This window comes from Equus przewalskii, chromosome 6 (genome assembly GCF_037783145.1).
Source record: "Equus przewalskii isolate Varuska chromosome 6, EquPr2, whole genome shotgun sequence".
In the NCBI taxonomy this organism is placed as follows: Eukaryota; Metazoa; Chordata; class Mammalia; order Perissodactyla; family Equidae; genus Equus; species Equus przewalskii.
In genome coordinates, this window is record NC_091836.1 from 54,394,777 (window position 1) to 54,416,028 (window position 21,252).

At 42.4% G+C, this 21,252-nt stretch overlaps 1 protein-coding gene across 4 annotated transcripts in view; it reads right to left on the reverse strand.

Moving 5' to 3' along the window:
* The window catches only part of FAT3 (FAT atypical cadherin 3), a 618,234-nt gene that overhangs the window by 119,724 nt on the left and 477,258 nt on the right, over window positions 1-21,252 (reverse strand). For 2 of the 4 annotated variants that reach the window (XM_070623916.1, XM_070623914.1), the window contains exons 5-7: window positions 6,367-6,681; window positions 3,508-3,718; window positions 3,029-3,097 (exon numbers count right to left, since the gene is read on the reverse strand). In XM_070623916.1, coding sequence (XP_070480017.1) covers window positions 3,029-3,097; window positions 3,508-3,718; window positions 6,367-6,681 — 595 coding nt within the window. The remainder of the gene's footprint in view (window positions 1-3,028; window positions 3,098-3,507; window positions 3,719-6,366; window positions 6,682-21,252) is intronic. The other 2 variants (XM_070623917.1, XM_070623915.1) reach the window with 1 other exon arrangement.

Sequence of the window (21,252 nt, forward strand, 5' to 3'; positions counted from 1 at the left end):
TGTCCAAGGATAAACAAGCAAGAAATCATGAAAGTGAGAATGAAACATCTGAATATGATAAAGAAAACAATAGGTTTTTTTTGTTAGATGAGGAAGAGGATCTCAGACTACATTTGGCAACTCCTCCACCCTTTGAAACCCACAGGATCTTGAGTCACATCACTGGTATTTGCTTCAGCCTTTCCCCCACTCCGAGGCTTCTCTTAAGCTGACAATTTTTATTTTATTTTGGTGAGGAAGATTGGTGCTGTTGCCCGTCTTCCTCTGCTTTGTATCTGGGATGCCTCCACAGCATGGCTGATGAACAAAGCAGGTCTGTGCCCGGTATCTGAACCCATGAACCTGGGTCGCCAAAGTGAAGTGTGCTGAACTTTAACCACTCAGACACGGGGCCAGCCCCAACAATAGGTTTTTAGAGAAAGGGAAAGATGTCGTCAGCAGATTGGGAAAAAAAAATGACTTTGTTAGATCAGAAAGGATTTTCAAAAGGGGCTTTTGATAGAAGGGGGACCATAACGATACTGAAAACAACCAGCACCTGGGAAAAAGATTTTACTTTCATGGTGAAATAAACAGTTGGCATTTCAAGATGTTGTTGGCTGGATGTTCTGTTTGGGCATCTGGTTCAGTAAGCTGGATTTGTAGGAGAAGCTCAGCAAGATGTTGCCAGATCTACAGTGAAATTTCTGAGATGAAGCATCACAGACCAGAGGGACAACCCTGTAGGTCTTCATTAAGAGAACTACTTGGTGCATTAAAACCGAGAAGGTTCTATAGGAAGAGTACAGCATTCAGAAACAAAGACGGAAAAGCATGAAGCTATGTTTTTGATAATGATTCCTGGATATACATTTGGAGCAGCCTAAAGACACTCCTTCCAGGGAGGGCTCTCATCTGTAAACTGCCCCTCTCTCCTTGGACTAGGTCTCATTTTGTCAAAGATGCTATGGTTGCTATGGCTGGGAATATGACGGAAGGTCACACTGACTTTGGTCTCAGGAGGCATCAATAGGATTAAGGCATTGGCTGCCTGGGGCAACCTCCAGTGGTCACCATTGTTTATTCCACTCACCCAGGATAGAGAGCAACAGAAGCACTGGCAGGAGGAAGGGATGAGGAGACAAGGGCCTTGACCTTAAGGGTTAAGAATGGAAATAGGATTAACACAAATGAAAATATACAACAGCACTGATAATGCTGACATGAAAAACATGCAAGCAAGTTTACATGCAGCACTACCAGGCACGCCTACCTACACACAATCATACACACACACGTGCAGGAATGCCGAGGAATTGCAAAAGTGACTTGGATAACTGGGGTCAGACGTCTGGTCAGAGTGAGCATCAGAGAAAGCTGTGCTTGTAGGATTTTTGAAGTGGGGTACAAGCAAGGGCATCCTGGGGTGGGTGGGGGTCATAGTGGGATGTGCTGCAGGTCAGGAGGTTACATGCATGGATCATGCAAGGCAGAGAAGAAGTGCTGTTGGGCTGTAGCGGTGCTTGCAAACTACAGTGTCAGGGAGGAGGGAGATAAACTGGTGGCTGATGGGAGGGTAACTCCTCCCACAGCTCAGGACAGCAGCCAGAGCCCTGTTGCCTATTGGGTTTCAAATGCACTCTCCTTTGGACTATTTAAAAGAAGTCACTAGTGCATATGCCCACGAAGACCTGGCACCAGGGACACGAGCTTAAACTGAGATGCATTTTCTATGACTCCGATTAACGGTGGTAGTGAAAGAATCAACAAAGGTGATAGCACAGACAACCGGATGATGCTTATGTCTGACCCTTTGTTTCATTGAGAAAGAAGAAGCTACATCAGATAATAGCTTAAAGAGCTGAAAATTCTGAGAAGATACAGAAGGAGAGCTATCTTTCACGGATCGGAAGAGGGTCTATTTCAAATGCATTAAGTGGAGATGAAGAAGGAGTTGAAAGCTTGGAATGAGGATGTCATGTACAGGAATGGTGTGATTAATGCCAGTTAAGTAAAACAAAGACGTTCTACTGTCATTCCACAAAATGAAATAGGTAGAAAACAAGCCCTTTCTTTTTGGGAGTTCAGAGGACCCTCTACTGAGGTTTGATTAGGGGCCATGGGGTGTTCTTTTTCTGTGCCTCATTAAAACAGATGTGGAATGTTCTAAATGCTTTCCCCAGATCCAGCCATTCCAGGGAAGAGAGGCAGATTCCTGCCCATCCTATCCAGGCAGTGACATGTGGAAGGAAATGATTCCCCCAGACCAGCTCTCTGGATTCCCTGCCTCCCACGGAGAACCGTGGGAAGTCAGCTCCAGCTCAACCCAGTGTCAGATCCGGGGCTGGCACACACTCTCCCCTCTCTCCTCTTAGCAAAAGCCCGTTTTGTTTCCTGATCCTCACACTTATTTCCTCTCCATCGCCTCTCCCTGCCAGTTTGTTGAGGGCAGGAGGGCTGTTTTGTCCTCTCCTTTTGCAGCCTGGTGTGCTTGCTTGCTTTCTTTCAAGGAATTTAAAGGTTGGCTCCCAAGGTCTATCCTGCACGCTTCCATCTGCTTTCTCTATTCAGCTCGTGCGGGAAGCTCTCACTGGCTATATATCTGGGTTCGATTTCCTGCCCTTCATTTTGTGGACAGCAGCCAGGGGACTCTTGCTAGTGGGGCTTTTTGCCTCTGAATGGCACCACTGCTGCAAAACAGGGGTATATTTGAATTTATTTTTCAATTGGAAAAGGCCCAGTTAAAGAAACCAACCGACAAAAAGATAAAAACAAAACAGAAAGCCCACATACCTCAAAAGCAAAGAAAAAAACTAAATTAAAACAACCCCCCGCCCCCAAATCCGAACCCCATCACACCTCGAACAAAGGAGTCACTGGATACCAGTAAGGCGAGAGCTGTTAGAGGCATGTATGAAATCTGTGGGCTGCACTTCAGCCTGTCACAGGCAGTTATGAAAGATGTAATTTAATTTGCTTAAAAAAAAAAACCCCGTAAAAGGCAGATTGGATAGCTGTATTTTAGCAAATGTGTTTGCACTAAGGGTACCTTCTGTTGAACAGTTCTGCCCACAAGCTGTCTGTAGAATACAGAACATCTCTCGAGCATGCTTGCCACCTTGAAGCAGGGCAGTCGGGAGCAGAAAAAAAAAGAACAGAATGCAGAAAAAAGGTGAAGAAAAAGAGAGAAATGAAGGACAGCAAGTCTAGTACCATCAATACATTTAGAAATGAGATTAGCCAAGTGTGACAATAGAATTTAAATGACACACAGAAAGACACTAAGATTGCGGTAAATAACATACTATGGAAAATCCAGCCAGAGAGCACTTTCTGCTCAGCTTAGCTACAGAGTCGGTACGAAAGCACAGGTCGATTATTCATTTTACTGGCTCTTTTGCATTCCAGCACTAGACATCTTTTAATCTTAGCACTAATCGTTAGTGTGGTTTTGGTGTTTTTTTGCTAGTTGCTCCAAACAGTCAATGATTACATTGCCCGATACTGCTCTGGAGGACTCAGACTTACCAACTATGTCAAACCACAGAGGAGTGTTAGCTGGCTGCACAGACACCACCCCCACAATCTCGGTGACTCTATCACTTTCCATGACTGTGAAGTTATAAAACGGCTCATCGAAGGTCAACGGTATAGGTGAAGGGGGTGGTTTCTTAATCCACTCAATGTGGAGGCGGGCTGTGGAGTATTTCTGTGGGCGCCCATTGTCCACCGCCTTTATCTACTCACACATGGAGAGAGCACAGAAAGATGTCTTAGAGCTTGAATCCTCGTGGAAGTTTAGATCTGTCACTCACATGTCGTTGGGCTGAGAGTCCATCCTCATCACAGTGTCAGCAAGAGGAAGAAGAGAGTGGAGATCTGGGAGCATGGGCTTGGGAATTGCAGGGAAACGACTTAGTCACGCAGGGGCCCCACACCACATTCGCCAGAAGGTGATTTGAACAACCGCCAACCTTACAGATGTGGAAAACTTGAAAAACAAATGTTGCAGTTACAATTTTTAGTGTTTTATGGTCATGAATGATAGTTACATGAGTAGAAATAGCCAATTTGACTCCTTATACCTCTGGTGGTGATGCTTGAAAGGGAATAAAGTGCATTGTAAATCCTTACTTAAGTGTGAATGATGTGTGTGTGTGTGTGTGTGTGTGTGTGTGTGAGAGAGAGAGAGAGAGAGAGAGAGAGAGAGAGAGGTCGTGTTTTGCAGCTCCTGGCTTCTCCTTTATTCTGGAGAAGCACTCCATTCACACAGAATCACAGAGGGTGATGGGAGTAAGTGTGGGAAAGGCAGCAGCCTTGCTCTAACCACCCCAGAGGCCCTTCAGTTAGGCCAGGTCTGAAGGGGTGAGGAGAGCTCTCTTGGTGGAAGCATGGGCTCCTAGAGGCAGCAGGGTGGGGAGGAGAGTGCCAATGTCTCTTCTCTGTGGTCCGATATAAGGGCTGAGGAAAGCATGTCTCCTCACTCGGCTAGCAGGGTGAACTGCTAGGGTGTCCTGTACCTAAATGCGGGGATCAAGTCCAACAAGCAGAAACAACAAGCAGAAACAAACAGGAGATAAATCAAAATTTAAAAAAAGGATTTTTAACTATTATATTAAAAATAACATTTATAGGTGCATGGCTAACAGTTAAAGCCTTTTTTTTTTTTTTTTTTTTAAAGATTTTGTTTTTTCCTTTTTCTCCCCAAAGCCCCCGGGTACATAGTTGTGTATTCTTCGTTGTGGGTCCTTCTAGTTGTGGTATGTGGGACGCTGCCTCAGCGTGGTCTGATGAGCAGTGCCATGTCCGCGCCCAGGATTCGAACCAACGAAACACTGGGCCGCCTGCAGCGGAGCGCGCGAACTTAACCACTCGGCCACGGGGCCAGCCCCAACAGTTAAAGCCTTTTAAGACAGTGACAACTCATAGAACCCTAATGCTATGTGTTCATAGATGGTCACTTTGCCCCAGAAAATTCCTGTGAGATGAAGGACCCTTAAAGATAGATGTCTTAGGTCAGGTTTCCTAGGAGCAGAGCTTAAGATGGGGATTTGAGTACAAATGATTTCGGTTGGCGGGTGGGGTGGGGAAGTGTTCTCAAGAGAAAGGGAGTGAAGAAAGCAGGATAGATAGGGGAAGATGCTAAGCAAGGATGTGGTCTCAGCTGCAGTCTAACCTCAGCCTGATCCCATGGGGAGCTCTGAATTATTAATTGCACCACAGAATTGGATCTACCTGGAGGCAAGAGGGTTGGACTTCTATAACTGGTGTCAGTCAGTCATTGGCTGTGAGCTGCTGGGTTGGACTGGGAGTGTGGAATCTCTTGGGCCAAGAAGTTCAGCCAAGGACAAGTCTCTGGAGAAGGGGGCAGCTACGAGCTTTTAGCAGTTGAGGGTTAGTGGCACCAGCCTGCTACAGGGGATCTGGTGGGGCACCAACAGTATCCACTATAATCCATCCAGTCCTCAAAGATTCCCATTGGTAAGTCTCTATAATAGCACAACTATAATAGCACATAATACATCAGAGTTTCTAATGGTAGAAATGGGGCTAGTTTTTTACTATCCTCCTTTCTCAGGCCACTGTTCTGGATATGTTACTGAGCAGGGAAAGGAACCCAAGTCCAGCCTATAGGAGTGAAGAGATAAATCAAGGGACTGAGACCATCATTTAAAATAATAAAAGACTGACTGTATACAACAGAGAATGCTGAGGACTAAGAGAAGGATGGCAGATGGCTCCAACTATTGACATTTGTTGGGAGCTCAAAAGTGCCCATCACTTGTAAGGATGACCAGTCCCCTTTCTGGCATAGGTGTTGCATATCTAAAGTGGTTGGGGGTCGGGGGAGCACCATATACAACTCCCTTAGATATGGGGGTTTAAGTCTTTATTTGAAATGGTGCCCATGTTTATTTTCATTTTTAATTATATAACAATGAAAAATCAGTTACTTTTTACTTGAGATTTTTTTCTTTTTACGGAATAAACATAGCTGTGATTTGTGTCTCGCAATTTACACAGCTCAATTCATGTTCTATCCCATTGTCAAGAATTACAAAAGTTGTTTTCTTTGGGAAGTCTTGAGGACACATGTAGTGATATGTTCAGTTTACATCTGTGCTCAGTACCTTGAAAGGATTGAGGGCCACAGGAAGTGTGGTGAGTATGTGATGGAGCAGGCTGTGGACTGGGAATGGGGGAGTGTGCTGATAGGACGCAACCAAAGGAAACAGTCTCGTTATTTAAGAATATCATTGAAACAGAAAGCAGCCTTCCACAGCTCTATGGCTGCCCTTTTTACTCTAAAGATTTATGGCTCAAAGGAACATACACAAGAATAGCCCCGTCCCCTGTTAATGTTATTGAGGTTCAGAAAAATCTTACCGTTAGAATGTCATAACTCCCTGCTGTAAATTGCTTTCGGGAAGAAACCATGCCAGTTTTAGGGTCAATAAAGAACTTTCCATCATCATTTCCATCCACGATACTGTAGGAGATTTCTGCGTTGGGGCCCTCATCTCTATCAAACGCAAAAGCTCTGTAAATGGGTTCTCCCCTCTTCTTCCGGTCACGTTCCGGCAGCTTGATCTGGTAGACCTTCTCTGGGAACTGGGGCTTGTTGTCATTTTCATCCAGAACCTGAACCACCACCCAAATGGTTGACTGTTTTGGAGAGGAACCACCATCTGTCACGGTCACCTGAGTTTTGAAAGAGAAATCATTTTACAATGAAAAGGCAGAAAAACTTTCTCACCACTCCTCCCCCTGCCTGCTCCACAAAACGTCTATTTTGTGCCTTATGACATCTCAACTTTTCTAATTCCTGTAGTTCACGTCAAATGCATAACTTTTCATAGTCTATCCATCAAAGCAGGGGAATGCCCTAAATCCGGGAATGGAAATCATCGGTGAAAAGGTGGGAAGGAGGTAAGGCTCCTGTCGTGGTGTGGAATTGAGAGGGAGAAGAAATAGGACTGACTTTACAAAATGTGCCAGCTTTTATAGACTTATGGACCCAAAATATGCCCCCCATCAGACACAAAAAACAGTATAACCACTATTATATGTTAACCCATAGGTGTTTCTTCCAATCCCTGGGCAATGCTATCACCATGCAGATTCTTTCAGTACTAATTTTTTCTTTCTTTTCCATCTTCATGGAAAACTTGTGATTTTTACATTGTCACTGAACAAAAGGAAACTGTGATATACACTTCACAATTTTGATGGCTGGCTGTAAGTGCATTTGACAGTTCAAATATGTTTTTAAGTCACAGAGTAATTTTCTTTCCTCTCTGAGAAATGGGAGGGGTTTGGACACCCCCTCCCATATCTCTGAGATACTATTTTAATGTGTGTCTATGAAAACTGAGAGAGAGGAGAGAAATGAAGAGCGTGAATATAAAGAATTTGCATGGCAGATATAAAAAGTCTTTGAGTCTTAGTGTGAATATTCTTCTTGGTCAAAATGATGACCATCGCTATCATATTAATATTTAAAGTGTGGATGCCATGACAGTTCATAAAGCACTCCTCCATGTATGATCTCATTCACTTTCCAAAATGTGCTTTTTAGTAAGTGCAGCAGGTTTATTCATTCCTACTTTACAGATGAGAAGATGAAGGTTCAGAGGTTCATTGATACAAAGAGCTAAAGTCAGGCATTGAACTAAGGTGATACTTAATATTCTGTTTACCCACAAAACCTGGAGGAACCTCTATTTAACCCTTAAATCATTACCCGGAATAAGACAGCTTATCACCTCAAAATATGTATTTGGAGGCTGCAAGGAACATAAAGATGCTTTCAGCATCAATAGGAGAAAACCAACAGTGAATTAAGGCCCCTAGTCATCCAGTTTTTCACCCAATAAAGCAACCTGACAGGAATAACAGAAATAAAAGGCCAAAAATGTGGAAAATCAAATTAAAGGCTTTTTGCAAAATGGAACTGCAATCTAGTTTAGTTTCTGTTACAAGTTGCCTAGGAGGATGGCTTTAATTGAGTAAGATAAATTTTCATAGGAAGTTCTTGCTTTCTTTGAAAAATCAATCAAGTTTCCTTCCAAGGTTATTTTCCCAATTGGTTTGTTATGTTTCACAAAAGAAACACGTCAGGGCCAATATGTACCAAGGTTGGATTTTGACTCGAGCTAATTCCCGGATATGCTGAGTTCTGAAGAGGCACGTTCTGCTGCTGCAGCCGAACTAAAATGTTACACTCCCAGGTGAGCTCTGTTGACCAAAACACATTGATTTCTTGGCCGCTCAACTCCTCTGTCTCTCTTTTCTGCTTGAACAGCCTCTTTCCAAATCCAGACAACTCTCATTGTCTTCATGCCCAAAATCACCTCCTCATTGCTTGTCAGTGAATGCCCGGCAGTGGGCTCCACGATGGAGCTCTGGTGCTGCTTCAGGGCCAAGTGGCTTCCAGAGAAGGGAAAGACCCTCTTGGCTGTGGTTCACCACTCATTCAAGAATCTTGCTGCTGTAAACACGCTTTCTTTTGGAGTAGACCTGGATTTACAAACCCACATCATGAGGTGTCTGCTTACAGGCAGGGAAGGGTGGCAGCTGCCCAGGCTCATGAAGCAAGTGTGCTATGGGGAACGAGGTCATCTATGTCACCACCTCACCTCAAGCACCCAGGTCTCTTGCTCACTCAGGCCACACAGACATCCTTCAGGTCCTTAAACACACTCTCTTGCTTCTCAGGGCTTTTGTAACTGCTGTCCTCACTCCCTGGAGTACTCACCCCACCCCTTTCCCTGGATCTTGCGTACACATTCTTCAGGTCCAGCTGAAATGTCATTTCCTCGGGGATGCCTTATCTGACCTCTCAGATCAAGTGCCATGTTCCACTTTATCACCCTCCTGAATTATATACTCTTAAATTACCCTGTACTTTTCTTTTGTGGCACTTACTATTGTGTAAATTAATTAAATACAGGATTCTCCACCTAGGCTGATACACTGCATAAGGATAATAACAGACTTTGCCTGTTTTGTTCACTGCTCTCACCCCTGCGTCAAATCACACAGATAGAACATGCTTATTTAGTGAATTAGACTCTAATTCACGGCCTACAATTGGACAATCTCTTTAGTCAAAGTATGACCTGGGAACCAGGTGAAGAAAGGGTTCCTGAGGATCTAGTTGACAACTAACATAGTCTGTCCAGTGTTTTTCAGTCAAAGAGAAACTATGTGCTCTGTTTTGCAGAAATTGATGTCCCTGTTTTGCAGATGTTGCTGTTTTACAGAGAAACTCACACATTTGCGGAAAGACTCCTGCAAATTGTTCCAGCACCAAATGGCCTGAAGTTACCTTAACTTATTAGCATCTTAAATTCTTCTCCTCTGGGAGGGTCCAAACAGATCATGCAATGTATGTAACAAAATGTTTACCTGCTATGCATGCGCCCTAAAAAGAACACAGTTGTTACAAATAAACATTAATCGTCTGCTCTCTTGTGGATAAATTCTCCACTGGCAGTGACCTCTGGAAAACACTGCTTTGGGAGATATTCCCAGTGTTCTCCATTGCTGTGCAAGCAATAAACCTCTTCTTCACTTACTTCTGCCTTTGCTGTGCTTTTTGGCTCCACACTCACCAAGAGACAAGCTCATTGAGTTTGGTTACAAAAGCAGTCTCAGCTTGTAAAACCTTTGTAGATCATTCAAGGCCCTTTACAACATCGCCCCCAACTGCTTTTCCTGCCTTTTTGCACATAACTCCTCCATCTCCTTACCCAGGGCTTCAACTACCACCTTGATGCTGATAATTCCCCAACGTGTACTCTTGTGCCTAAGCCTCATTCCCCACCTCCAAACCAACATGTTCAATTAATTACTAGGCATCTGCTCTCTGGATCTCTCACATGCACCTCAACACCTCAAAAGTCACAGACTGAAATCATTACCTTCAAGCCTCCTCCTTTTCCTCTTTTCGTGGTCACAATGAATGACATCTCCATCTACTCAGACACTGGTCTGCACCAGTATCCTGGGATCCATCTAGAGTCTCTGCTCTCTCTATCCACATTCAACCAAACTTGGAAGTCAGCAGGTATCTCTCATGTTCACTTCCTCTGAAACACTGCCCTAGGACAGGCCTCGTTTCTATCTTGCTTGCACTGTCAGAGCAACCTCCTGGTCTCCCTGCCGCTAGCATTTGCCTTTGTGGTAAAGTCTTATTTCTTCCTTAAAAATCTGATCATGTCACTGACCTGCATAATGCCCTTCAGGGGCTCCTTGAGGACAAGGATCTGGGCTGGCCTTGATTATCACCATGCACTATCTGCCCTTTTTCTGCCCTCTATACCCAGTTACACCATGAACCTGGAGGTCCTGAGTATGCCATGTTAATACACCTCCACTTCATTGCACGGCTGTTTCTCTCCATGGAATGTCTTCTCTTGGGAATACACCTGACTCACTCTAGAAGCTTCAATTCAAATACTCCTTCTTCTGCAAAGCCATTTGTGCCTCCTGCAGATTGATGTAGGCTCCCTCAGCATGTTCGTACTCCACTGTGTGCATAGCTCCAGGACACTAATTATCATTCTGCATTTTTAAATGTCTCTTTGCTTGCTCGTCTCCACTCAGTCCTTCCAGACCATGGGCAACCTGAGGTCAGGGACTGTCTTTTATTCATTGCCATGTTTTGGCACCTAGTATAGCTCTAACTGCCAGATAAATGTTTTTGAATGAAATTAACAATGAATTTACCCAAAACTTTTCTCTTGATAATAAATGGAGAGAGCATTCAGACACTGAAGGGTCTCTGTTTCTTCATCTATAAGAAGTGAAGAGATTGATAACGTATGATTTCCCAAGTGTTTCTTGCTCTATGATCCTATGAATGAGGGTCAGGTAGACGTGGACACAATTTCAACCATGCACTCCATGGTTCATACCCACCTTATATCATTGAGCACACTATCAATCTCATGATTACTAATAATGATTTCTAGCCATTTCCAAAACTGTGCTGGCCATTGTGGACACTTATTCACAATCAACTAAAACGATCTATTCACGTGTTTGGCTCCTTCAGTACATTGTGAGCTACTCAACGGAAGGGACCTTATCTTTTTCATCTCTTTCCATTGAACCTAGTGTACTCTCAATAAATGTTTACTGAACTGAACTACATTGTTGCTAACCTCAAAGTCTTAATTTCCATTATTATTTCTCTAGACCCGTTCATGTTTCCAGCTGTGTTTGTACCTGGAATACTAATCATTGATGGTTCCAACAGATTCCCATATTTCATGCTGCCCTTGCCCTCAGCTCATCACATGGAATTAGCCTATATGGAAGGAGTAGCAGCCCCGGAGATCAAAGTAAAACTAACTGAGATAAATACATCATCTCTTCCCCTGCATCATTTTTCACTAATGATGCAAGGAATTAGACATTGTTTAAAAACTATCCACGTGTCCTCATGCTCTGCCACAACCTGACAAGAGAATACCAAGCCTCCTAACCTAGATTTTCTGCTCTCATTGTCAACCAATAATCAGTGGTTTGGCAATTAATCAAAAGCCTGAAAGGTTAATTTCATTAGGTGCTTACAGCACCTAACAAAAGGAACCACAAATAATTCAGTCCCACTGAAAGGACAGTATAGCCCATTTATATGCCCTTGTGGTCTGTGACTACCAGGCAGAGCCAGAGGCAATCAACATGGCCCAGTGGATTATGATGACAAAATTACAAAGAGGAACATTTTTTAAAGACTATCCCTGGAAGATGCAAGAGTTTTATAGGAGCAAAAATGGATGGACATTGGGGCTGGCCCAGTGGCGCAGCGGTTAAGTGTGCACGTTCCGCTTTGGCCGCCTGGGGTTTGCCAGTTCAGAGCCCAGGTGCGGACATGGCACCGCTCATCAAGCCATGCTGTGGCAGGCATCCCACATATAAAGTAGAGGAAGATGGGCATGGATGTTAGCTGAGGGCCAGTCTTCCTCAGAAAAAGAGGATTGGCAGATGTTAGCTCAGGGCTGAGCTTCCTCAAAAAAAAAAAAAAAAAGGATGGACATTGAGAATTCTAGAGTTATGGCAGCTGGTGGAAGGCCATACTTCTCACTCACTGAAATTGCCTGATGTATTTATTTTTGTTGTCTCTCTCCCTCCAGTAGAATATAAGTACTCTGCAAGCTGCCCGAGGGCTGAGACCTTGTGTCTCATCCACTGCCTTGTTGTCAGTGATTACACGAATGTCTGAGAATATACTGAACATTTCTAAGATGAAGTTCAATTCTGGAATTCTCCTCAACCATCAATTCATCATAAATGGGTATTTCCAGGCTAGTATATTTAAAGCTGTAAACATCTCTTCAGGGATTATGTATCTCCCTCCCTTGCTTTATATTTGTCCTTACCAATTTATCATTATCTTGATATACTATATATTTCATTCATATGCTTATTTCATGTCTGTCTCTATTAGAATATGAGCTTCATAAAGCATGAATTTCCATCTCTTTTGTTCACAGATGTACCTTAACATCTACAACAGGAGATGTAGTAAGCATTCAATAAGTATTTGTTAAATGAATGAAATATTCATCCAATGCTTTTCAGTTATAAAACTCCTTTTGAGGAAATTTGGGAGAGAAACCAACCAATCAACAAAAAGACATGGATTCCTACTAAATTCACTGCTCCCCCATGCCCCAAATCGTCTATAATGTTCTGGACCTATAATCATCTGACCTCAGTTTAGATATTTTTCTTTTCTTTTTCTTTTTTTTTTGAGGAAGATTAGCCCTGAGCTAAAATCTGCCACCAATCCTCCTCTTTTTTGCTGAGGAAGACTGGCCCTGAGCTAACATCCATGCCCATCTTCCTCTACTTTATATGTGGGATGCCTGCCACAGCATAGCTTGACAAGCAGTATGTAGGCCTGCACCCAGGATCCGAACTGGTGAACCCTGGGTTGCCAAAGCAGAACATGCGAACTTAACTGCTGTGCCACTAGGCTGCCCCTAGATATTTTCAATAAGAAGAATTCAATGCCTTATGAAGCAGCCCATTTGTTTGATGAGTTCAGTTTTCACAAAGCTCTTCTTAATACTCAATCTGAGTCTACCCGGCTATGCATAGCATACACTGCCTGTAGCCCCCCATAGACTACTTTTACTCTTTGTAACTCTAAGGAAAAAATCAAATTCCTCTTCCACATTGTCCCAGTTATTCACTGCTGTATAATCCAAAACTAGGTGGCTTAAAATAACCACAATCTTTTATTGTGTCTCCTGGTTCCAGGGGTTGAATGGGCAATTCTTTCTTGTGGTCTCTTGTAAAATCACAGTCAGGGCCTGTCAACATGGGGCATGGCTGTTGGTTGATGGTGGCTGCCACTGTCTGGGACCTCAGCTGGGGCTGAGGCCAATGGCCCTAATACCTACAAGTGACCTCTTCATGTGGCCTGTGCTTCCTCACATCATGGTGGCAGGGTTCTAAGAGTAAAAGTCTGAAAGAACAGAAAGTGGCATGTGCCAGTTTCTTAAGGTCTGCCCCCAGAAATTGGCACAGCATCACTTGATCCATATTCTATTGGCCAACAGTCCCTGAGTCTAGATTCAAGGAGAAGGGTCATAAACCCCAACTCTAGGTGAGAGGATGGTTAAGTAATTTGGGGGGTTATATTTTAAAACAGACATACTCATAAAATCCTTAAGGATATTTGAGAATCCTCACCCCAGATTGAAAAACTCTAATTCATATAATCATCTCTCATACATAATGGATTGCTATTCATTATACTGGTCACCTCTTTCAGAAGTTTTCCTACATACCAGCTTCCTTCTTAAAATATGATGGCCAGAACAAAACAACAGCATATCAAACTTACTCAGACCTATGCAAACTACCTCTGTTGTCTTAGAGACAATCTTATGCCTATTTATTTACTCCATGACTATGTGTATTTTGGGCTGCAGCTCTGTCACACAGCTCTGTGATATGCATGAATTAAATCACTTAGGTCTTTTTCCCATGAAAAGCAATAAACGATAAGTGTGTGGTTTCCTTTTGGAGGCCTAAGTGCAAGATTTTACATTTGTCTCTATTAAATTTCATCTTATTGGAGATCTTGGCTCCCTACTCTAGGCTGTGGAGATAATCATAATGATAACAGGTAACAGGTATCAAAAGCTTGCGATGCATCAAGGACTCACTGTGAGAGACACAGCCTATGATCCTTTAATTCCTTTAATTGTTGAAACAATCTCCTGAGGTAGGTACTATTATTACACCTATCTGATAGATTAAAAAAACTGAATTTAAGAACTTGTTCAAGGTCACATACTCAAAAATGGCAGAGCCATGTTTTAATCCTGGAAGTTTGGTTCTGAACAGGGATCATCAACTACAGCCCGTGGGCCAAATCTGGCCACCTGTTTTTGTAAATACAGTTATGCGCTGCATCGTCTTTGTCAATGATGGACTGCTGTCAATGATGGACATCTTTGTCAATGATGTCAGTGATGGAAGGATATAGTGGTGGCCCCTTAGGATTAGTACCATACAACTTAGCTGTGTTGTAGGCTATACCATCTAGGATTGTGTAACTATTGTAGAAAGGAAGAAACCATTCTAGGTTCTTCTGGCTAGTCTAAGAAATAAGTTGACATAAGACAGATTAACAGAAGAAAAAACAAACAAAAGTTTAATAACATGTATGCATGGGAGAAACCCAGGAAAACTGAGTAACCTGCCAAAATGGCTGAAACCCTCACCTTAAATATCATCCTCAGTTAAAGACAAAAGAAGATGTTGGGGGTGGGGAGAGTCAGGAACTTAAATGGAAGGAAGGCAATTCACAGGGAGGTGAAAAGGAGCAAACTTTCAGAAAACAAGTGTTTGTTTGGCCACACAGAAACAGAACAACACAGAAGGGGGCGCAACAAACAAACCTTTCTAGGTTCCTCTCTGTCTAACACCGAGTTCACGTTTTGCTATGGTGACAGCTCACTTCCTGAGACAGGTTTTTTAACGTGAATTCTTTTAGGCAGTTAAGGGGGAGGTAACAAGAAAAGCTTTCTGAGTCTTTTGTTTCTTAAAAATAATCAGCCTAAAATAATCCTCATGTTAAAGAGACAGACTTTGGGGTGGCAAATTTTGTTCCCCTTCAGTACACTCTACGACGTTCACACAACAATGAAATTGCCTAATGTTGCGTTTCTCAGAATGTATCCCTGTCGTTAAGTGACACATGACTGTAAAGTTTTATTGGGACACAGCCACATCCAATCATATTATCTACGAACCTATTATCTATGGCTGCTTTCCTGCTCTAAAGGCATAGTTGAGTAGTTGAAGTAGAGATTGTACGGGTTGCAAAGCCTAAAATATTTATTATTTGGTCCTTTACAGAAAAAATTTGCTGACCTCTGGTCTAAACAATTATGTTCTGTGCCCTCTTTTGTTATATCATTTATTGCATGCCTGCTTTGCTCAGTCCTCTGCATGATAATTTACAGGGTCACAATTTTTCACAGGAACTCTGTAGGCATTGCCATTTCTATTACACAGCTGGAGACAATGAGGCTCAAAAGCTAAGTAACTTTTGCAAGGCCACTCAACCAGCAAGTGACAAAATGCGGGTTTGTACCCAAGTCAGTTTGGCTTAACAGCTCATGCTCCTTTCCCTACCCTGTGCAGCCTGTGTAGAAGCATCTGTTAACCATCTGTTTAAAATTCCCTCCCCAAGTGTGGCTTTGGATCAACATCAAGCTTGTCGCTACGCTCCCTGAATCAAGCTTTTCCCTCCTTTGATAACTGGGACCATCTTTGACTGTCTCCAGTCTTTTGGCACCTTCCTGTTCTCAGTGGCTTAAAAACTGCCACCAGGTCGTGGGTCTGCAATGACCCAGCTGCAACTTCTTTCAGCTCTCCAAAACTTGAGACCCAAACTTATTTAGTGCTGTTACACTTTCTCCTACTGTTTTGTTACACTTCTACATCTTCAGCTCCCCCTCATAAAAGTTGCTTTATCTTCTTTCTTCCTGATAATGGAGGTGGGAGGAGGGGCTGGGTGGTCCCAGTTTCTGTTCTCTTATTTATTAGGCACTTAGTGTTTCCTCTGTGCAGCCACTCTTCTAAGTGCTTAACAGATATTAACCTGTTTATTTGTCCTACATCAGTCCCAGGGAGAAGGTGGGATGATTATCCCCATACTACAGATTAGAAACAGGCACAGAAAGCTGAAGTTAAGTGGATTCAACCTGGTCTAGGGTCTGTGCCCCTAACTACCACCCCACATCGCCTCTCATCTAACACTTGCTCCAACTAGTGAATGTGGCCACGTTCTCCTTCCTCTGAACACAGTTCGAACATGCCTCAGCACCATAGTTTTAGCAAGGATGGGAAGTATATGGCATGTGGGCTGTGCTACTCCATTCTGCCAGCCGTATCCTGAGGCCACAGTAGACACCAACAGTTTACTCTTCACACTGCAGGTGGGATGTGGTCTCAGCCCATCCAAGATGGAGTTCTCCAGAGCTCTGTGCCAATCCATCTGCCAATGTCTAGGCTGAACATTCCTCGATCTAGATGTCACACCCCAAATACTAAGTATCTTTGCAGTCATACTTGGCTGTCGTGTACCTTCTCCCTATCCTGGCACTGCCCCTTCTTCTTCCCAAGTACTTTGTGCCCTTATTCTGAGTCTCCTGATTGCTATGAGCTAATTTTAGTCCCTGATACTCTTCTAAAGCAGAAGACAAAGCTCAAAAGAGATTTATTTTTCCTTCCGCCTCATTATCAAAAGTCTCAGGGCCCAACTAGTACATTTCACGCAAGGAAGAAATTTAAAGATAAAGCCATTTAAACTAAGGCAAAGCTTCCAACCACATGCAACAAGTAGGTTTCAGATATGCTACAGAATTGATCCTCCAATCCTTTTGGGTAGGTGAGTGTGACTTCACATAGCTGGACCCCAGGACTAGTCACCTCTGGCTTGGGTTAGCTTTTCTCTTTACCTAAAGGTATTATACAAATATTATCATCTTCTATGTGCACCTTAATGGGAAAAAGATTAGGAAGCCCTGTAATAAATTACTAATGATATAAGTACGTTACCCTTCTTTTGGATCTGATTGCATTTTTAAACAGTATGCCTAGAGAGGTCACTGGATCCAAAGGACACACTCTCTATGGGCAGGACTTTAGATACTATGACTGTTTAAAATTAATTCTGGTGAGGTTGCCTACCTATTTTCATTTTTTCTTACAAGACCAGTTGTTGGAAGCACAGCTTTCACCACTTATGTGTGTTTGGGTGTCTCCACTTTTAGTCACCTCATAGGTAGGCATACAAATGAAGGACCCACTGTTGAGTATTTTCTTACCCCTCTCATGTTCTCATATGTACCAAAGAACCCCAGAGTAAAAGGAAACTGCCTTCTTTACTTCTCTTATACTGAGGAAAGCACAGAGTCACTAGACATTAAGAGAACTCAAGAGTAAGTAGGAGGTTAGACATCATTCTGGTTCAACCTACTCATTTCACAGATGAGGAAACAGGTCTAGACAGATGAGCCTCTTAGCCCAACATCATATTATTAGCAATAACCTCAATCTTTCCAAGACGTTGGTTCCACAATTCCAAGCTGCCCTTTGAGCTTCAAATGAGGCCTGTATTCATAAATTCTCATCTGTGTGATTTCAACATTGCAGAGGTTTTAATTTAGATACTTTTCAGAATGTTAAACTCTTAAAAAACAAAAAAAAGAAGAAATGTGTTTAGAGTAGATGTTATGTTTACTTTTTATCTTCAAAATGTTTAACAAATATTCAACACTTAATCCTCCCAAGATAACAGAGAGGTTGAAAACAGCTTCATCTCCTTCTCACGAGTAGAGAAACAGAGAAATGGCCTTCTCCAAGAATACTCAGGAGTTGATTCCAAGGCAGGGGCTGGAATTCAGATATGTCTACCTATGGGCTCAGACTACTGCATTGTTGGGAAGACAAGTGTTTCCTGCCATTTCTGGAAAGAAAACTATATGCAAACAGTAAATTAAAGGGTAGGTCTCTAAGGAGGAGCAACTCTTGAAGATAAACTTTCAGAAAGGTGAAATCATTGAACTAAAACTTACGTGCACTATCACCTATATTTTCCATGGAGGAAAAGAAATAAAAAACCATCCCTCAACCATCTGCCCTTGGTTTTATTACATGTGATTTCTCTTATTTGATCATAGCTTGCCATTAAAAAATCAAGTGGAGATGGTAGGTGTTCCGGTCATTTACCATCCTGCCTTCCCCATCCTGTGTTGATAACTATTAGGTCCAATTGATGGGGCATATTGTCTGGATGGTGGAATATTCATGTTACTGCTATTTCCAGTTTCAGTAAGTCAGATATTTCAGGAGACGTGTACCTAATAGGTTGAATAAATTAACAGTATGATTTATTTCATAAGGGAAAGACAACATCTGAAATAAGAAAAAGACAGAAATGAGAAATGCAAGAAAAGAATAGAAGGAAGGAAAGGAGAAAGGGTTGAGAGGAAGGAAAAGGAAAGGAGGAAGAAAAGACTAAAGTATGGAGTGAGGTAGGGAAGAAAAGAAAGTGAGGGAGGAAACAAGAAAGGCAGGAAGGTAGGTAACCTTTTGGGAAGAGGTGAATCTGGAAGGAATGGAGCAATTTTCTGAAGAGAATGGGGTGTATTACCTTCTGTACAGAGAAAGCCATTTACAAAGGGATGGAAACAAGAAAATTGTTTCACTACATGCTAGAATTGCCAATCTTTGGGGACAAGCTTAGAAAAATCTGAGGAGAGTTTGCTCTGAACTATCTTTCAGAAAGTTTGCTTCTCCTAAAAGGTTGTTTTGAAAAGGCACAAACCAGAGGTGCTCCATGATCCATGGAACTGTGGAACCCAGATCTTAAGGATCACTAAATCACACCATTCGTTTTTGCGATTTTTCTCTTTGCTCAAAGATGCCACATTACTGGGGAGCTGAGGACAAAATCTGTTCACAATCCACCCAGAGACCCCTTCTGAGCACCTCTGGTCTGTCTTTTGCAGGGTGTTGATTCCTACAAGTCTGTGAGCCACTCCAGGGCCTAGTACAGCACAAGTGCCTAGTTGGTCCTCCCTGAATATTTGCTGGTTGGATGCATATGAGAACCTTGCATTTCAGGACAATGAAGGCATCTTTTCTTTGCCATGTTTAGACCCAGCAACTGCTAAATGGTAGCTTTTTTAGAAAGATCCTTGACCAATCCACTTTGGCAGCGGCTGCAAAGATTACAGCTTTGTCCAAATCTCTTCTTTGCACTTCAGGAAATAAAGTATTTCCCAGCCTGACATCTCTTAACGCTTTCTTTCCCTGCAGAGAGGTATACATAAGCTACTAATCTCATCACATTTCTATTTCCTTCCAGCTCATCTGCTCATCATTTTCTATTCATAAAACTTGCTTGATTCTAATCTTCCCTATCAGCAGGAACTAAACACCTTCTCAAAGTTTCTTCAGAGTGATGGTGATTACCGCATATGTGCTAACTCCCCCTTTCAAACAGATGGCTCCAATCCATGTGCTCACATGTAGGCCATTAAGAAAGTTCTGCCATGAACCAAGATGTGACATCATATTAGCCCCAACGCTAAATCCCTCTGCATTATTTTGCAATTCCCCTGACATCAAAGCCTTAGTCAATATACGATTCCACATTCTCTGTGAAACAGGATCCACTAAGTATGAATTACAATGGGAAGTGTGTATCAGTAGCTTTCCCCTATTTCACAGCCTTGGACCTCACACTTTATGCTACTTTTATCTGGCAGATTCTTATGCCTTAGCTCGAATGATGATGCGATTTGGATTTAAGCACTAACTCCTTCACCAGGCACCAGATTTTTGGTCTTTCTTTCCTCAGTAACGACTTAATGCAAAAATAAGGACAATGTTCTAGTTGCTAGCTCAGGAAACACGACTTTTCTCCTCTCACTCAGCAGTTCAACATGGGTTTGCAGGGCATCTTAGCAGGTCATTTAACACCATGTCTACCTGAAAATATGAATTTTAAATCTATCAACTTGAAAAAATTAGGCCCATGTGTACATATGATAGCACATATGGACTAAGGTAGAAATCACGAACTGGTGGCCCAGAGATATACTTTATTTTGGCCCATACAGTATATTGTAAAAATGTCTGTAAATATTTAAAACTAGAGAGGTTTCACATAAAAATTCAAAATTCCCAGCTTCTCTTGAAAAGGCCACCATTCTTTATTGTGTTTCTAACAAGGCAGCCATGCCAGTTGTCATTCATCATCAATATTGCGCAGAAATTTTTCTTGGAATAGAGAAATGTTTCTCACCATCTATATTCCTATCAAAAATGGTTATAAAAGATAGATGAAGAAGACTGCATATTCAGAGACAAATGGAAGAGAGCTTATTTCTTTTTGTAATTGAAGTACCTTCCCGTAAGTTTAATATGCAAACATTCAGTCTGCTTATATACTTCACTCATTTATGATGCTTGAGTGGGCTCTGCAGATATTTGAGTTTGTAACCCTTGGTTAAAGGTCTTGGCAAAAATCTCTCTGAATGATAGGATGCCTATTCTAATGTGAGATAGAGAGAAAACTGAAGCTCTTGGCAGAGACTGTTCAGAGCAGAAGAATTGCACATTCATCATTCCTTCTCCAAGCATTATGATTTCAGATCCTATGGTTTTAGAAGAATTAAAAGAAGCTTAAAAAATAAAATAAGATGTCTTTAGCCATATAATCATTTAAGCAAGAAATATGAGTCATCTTGAACACTTCTCTTGCTTTCCTCCCACATGTCACCAGTCATTAACTGGGGACGCTGCTAGCTGTGAATTAGAAATAGGTGGCCTTCTTCAGGATGGACGCAGCCCTGTGCCTGGATGGGCAGCTTGGTGACAAAGAGTGTGGACCAGATTCAGTGCCCTGTGACCTACTCGGCCAGGTGTCCCTGAGCAGGGCACAACCTGTAGAACTAATGACAGCCCTGACAAGTTCTACCTCGGAAATGTCAGCTGTGTCTCTTGGTTCTTTCTTCTCTCATCTTGGAGTCAAGCAGTCATTATCTTCTGCCTAAAGTGTTGCACCCTTCAGATTGGATATTTCAAGGAACTTACTTTGGAAAGTGCTAAATTACAGGATAAAGTCCACACTCTTTAGTATTAGCCTATAAGATTCTTTAGTATTGATACAGCCTGTCCAATGGGCTATTCTCAGCCTCTAGTTTCTATCCAGTCTCTATCTAA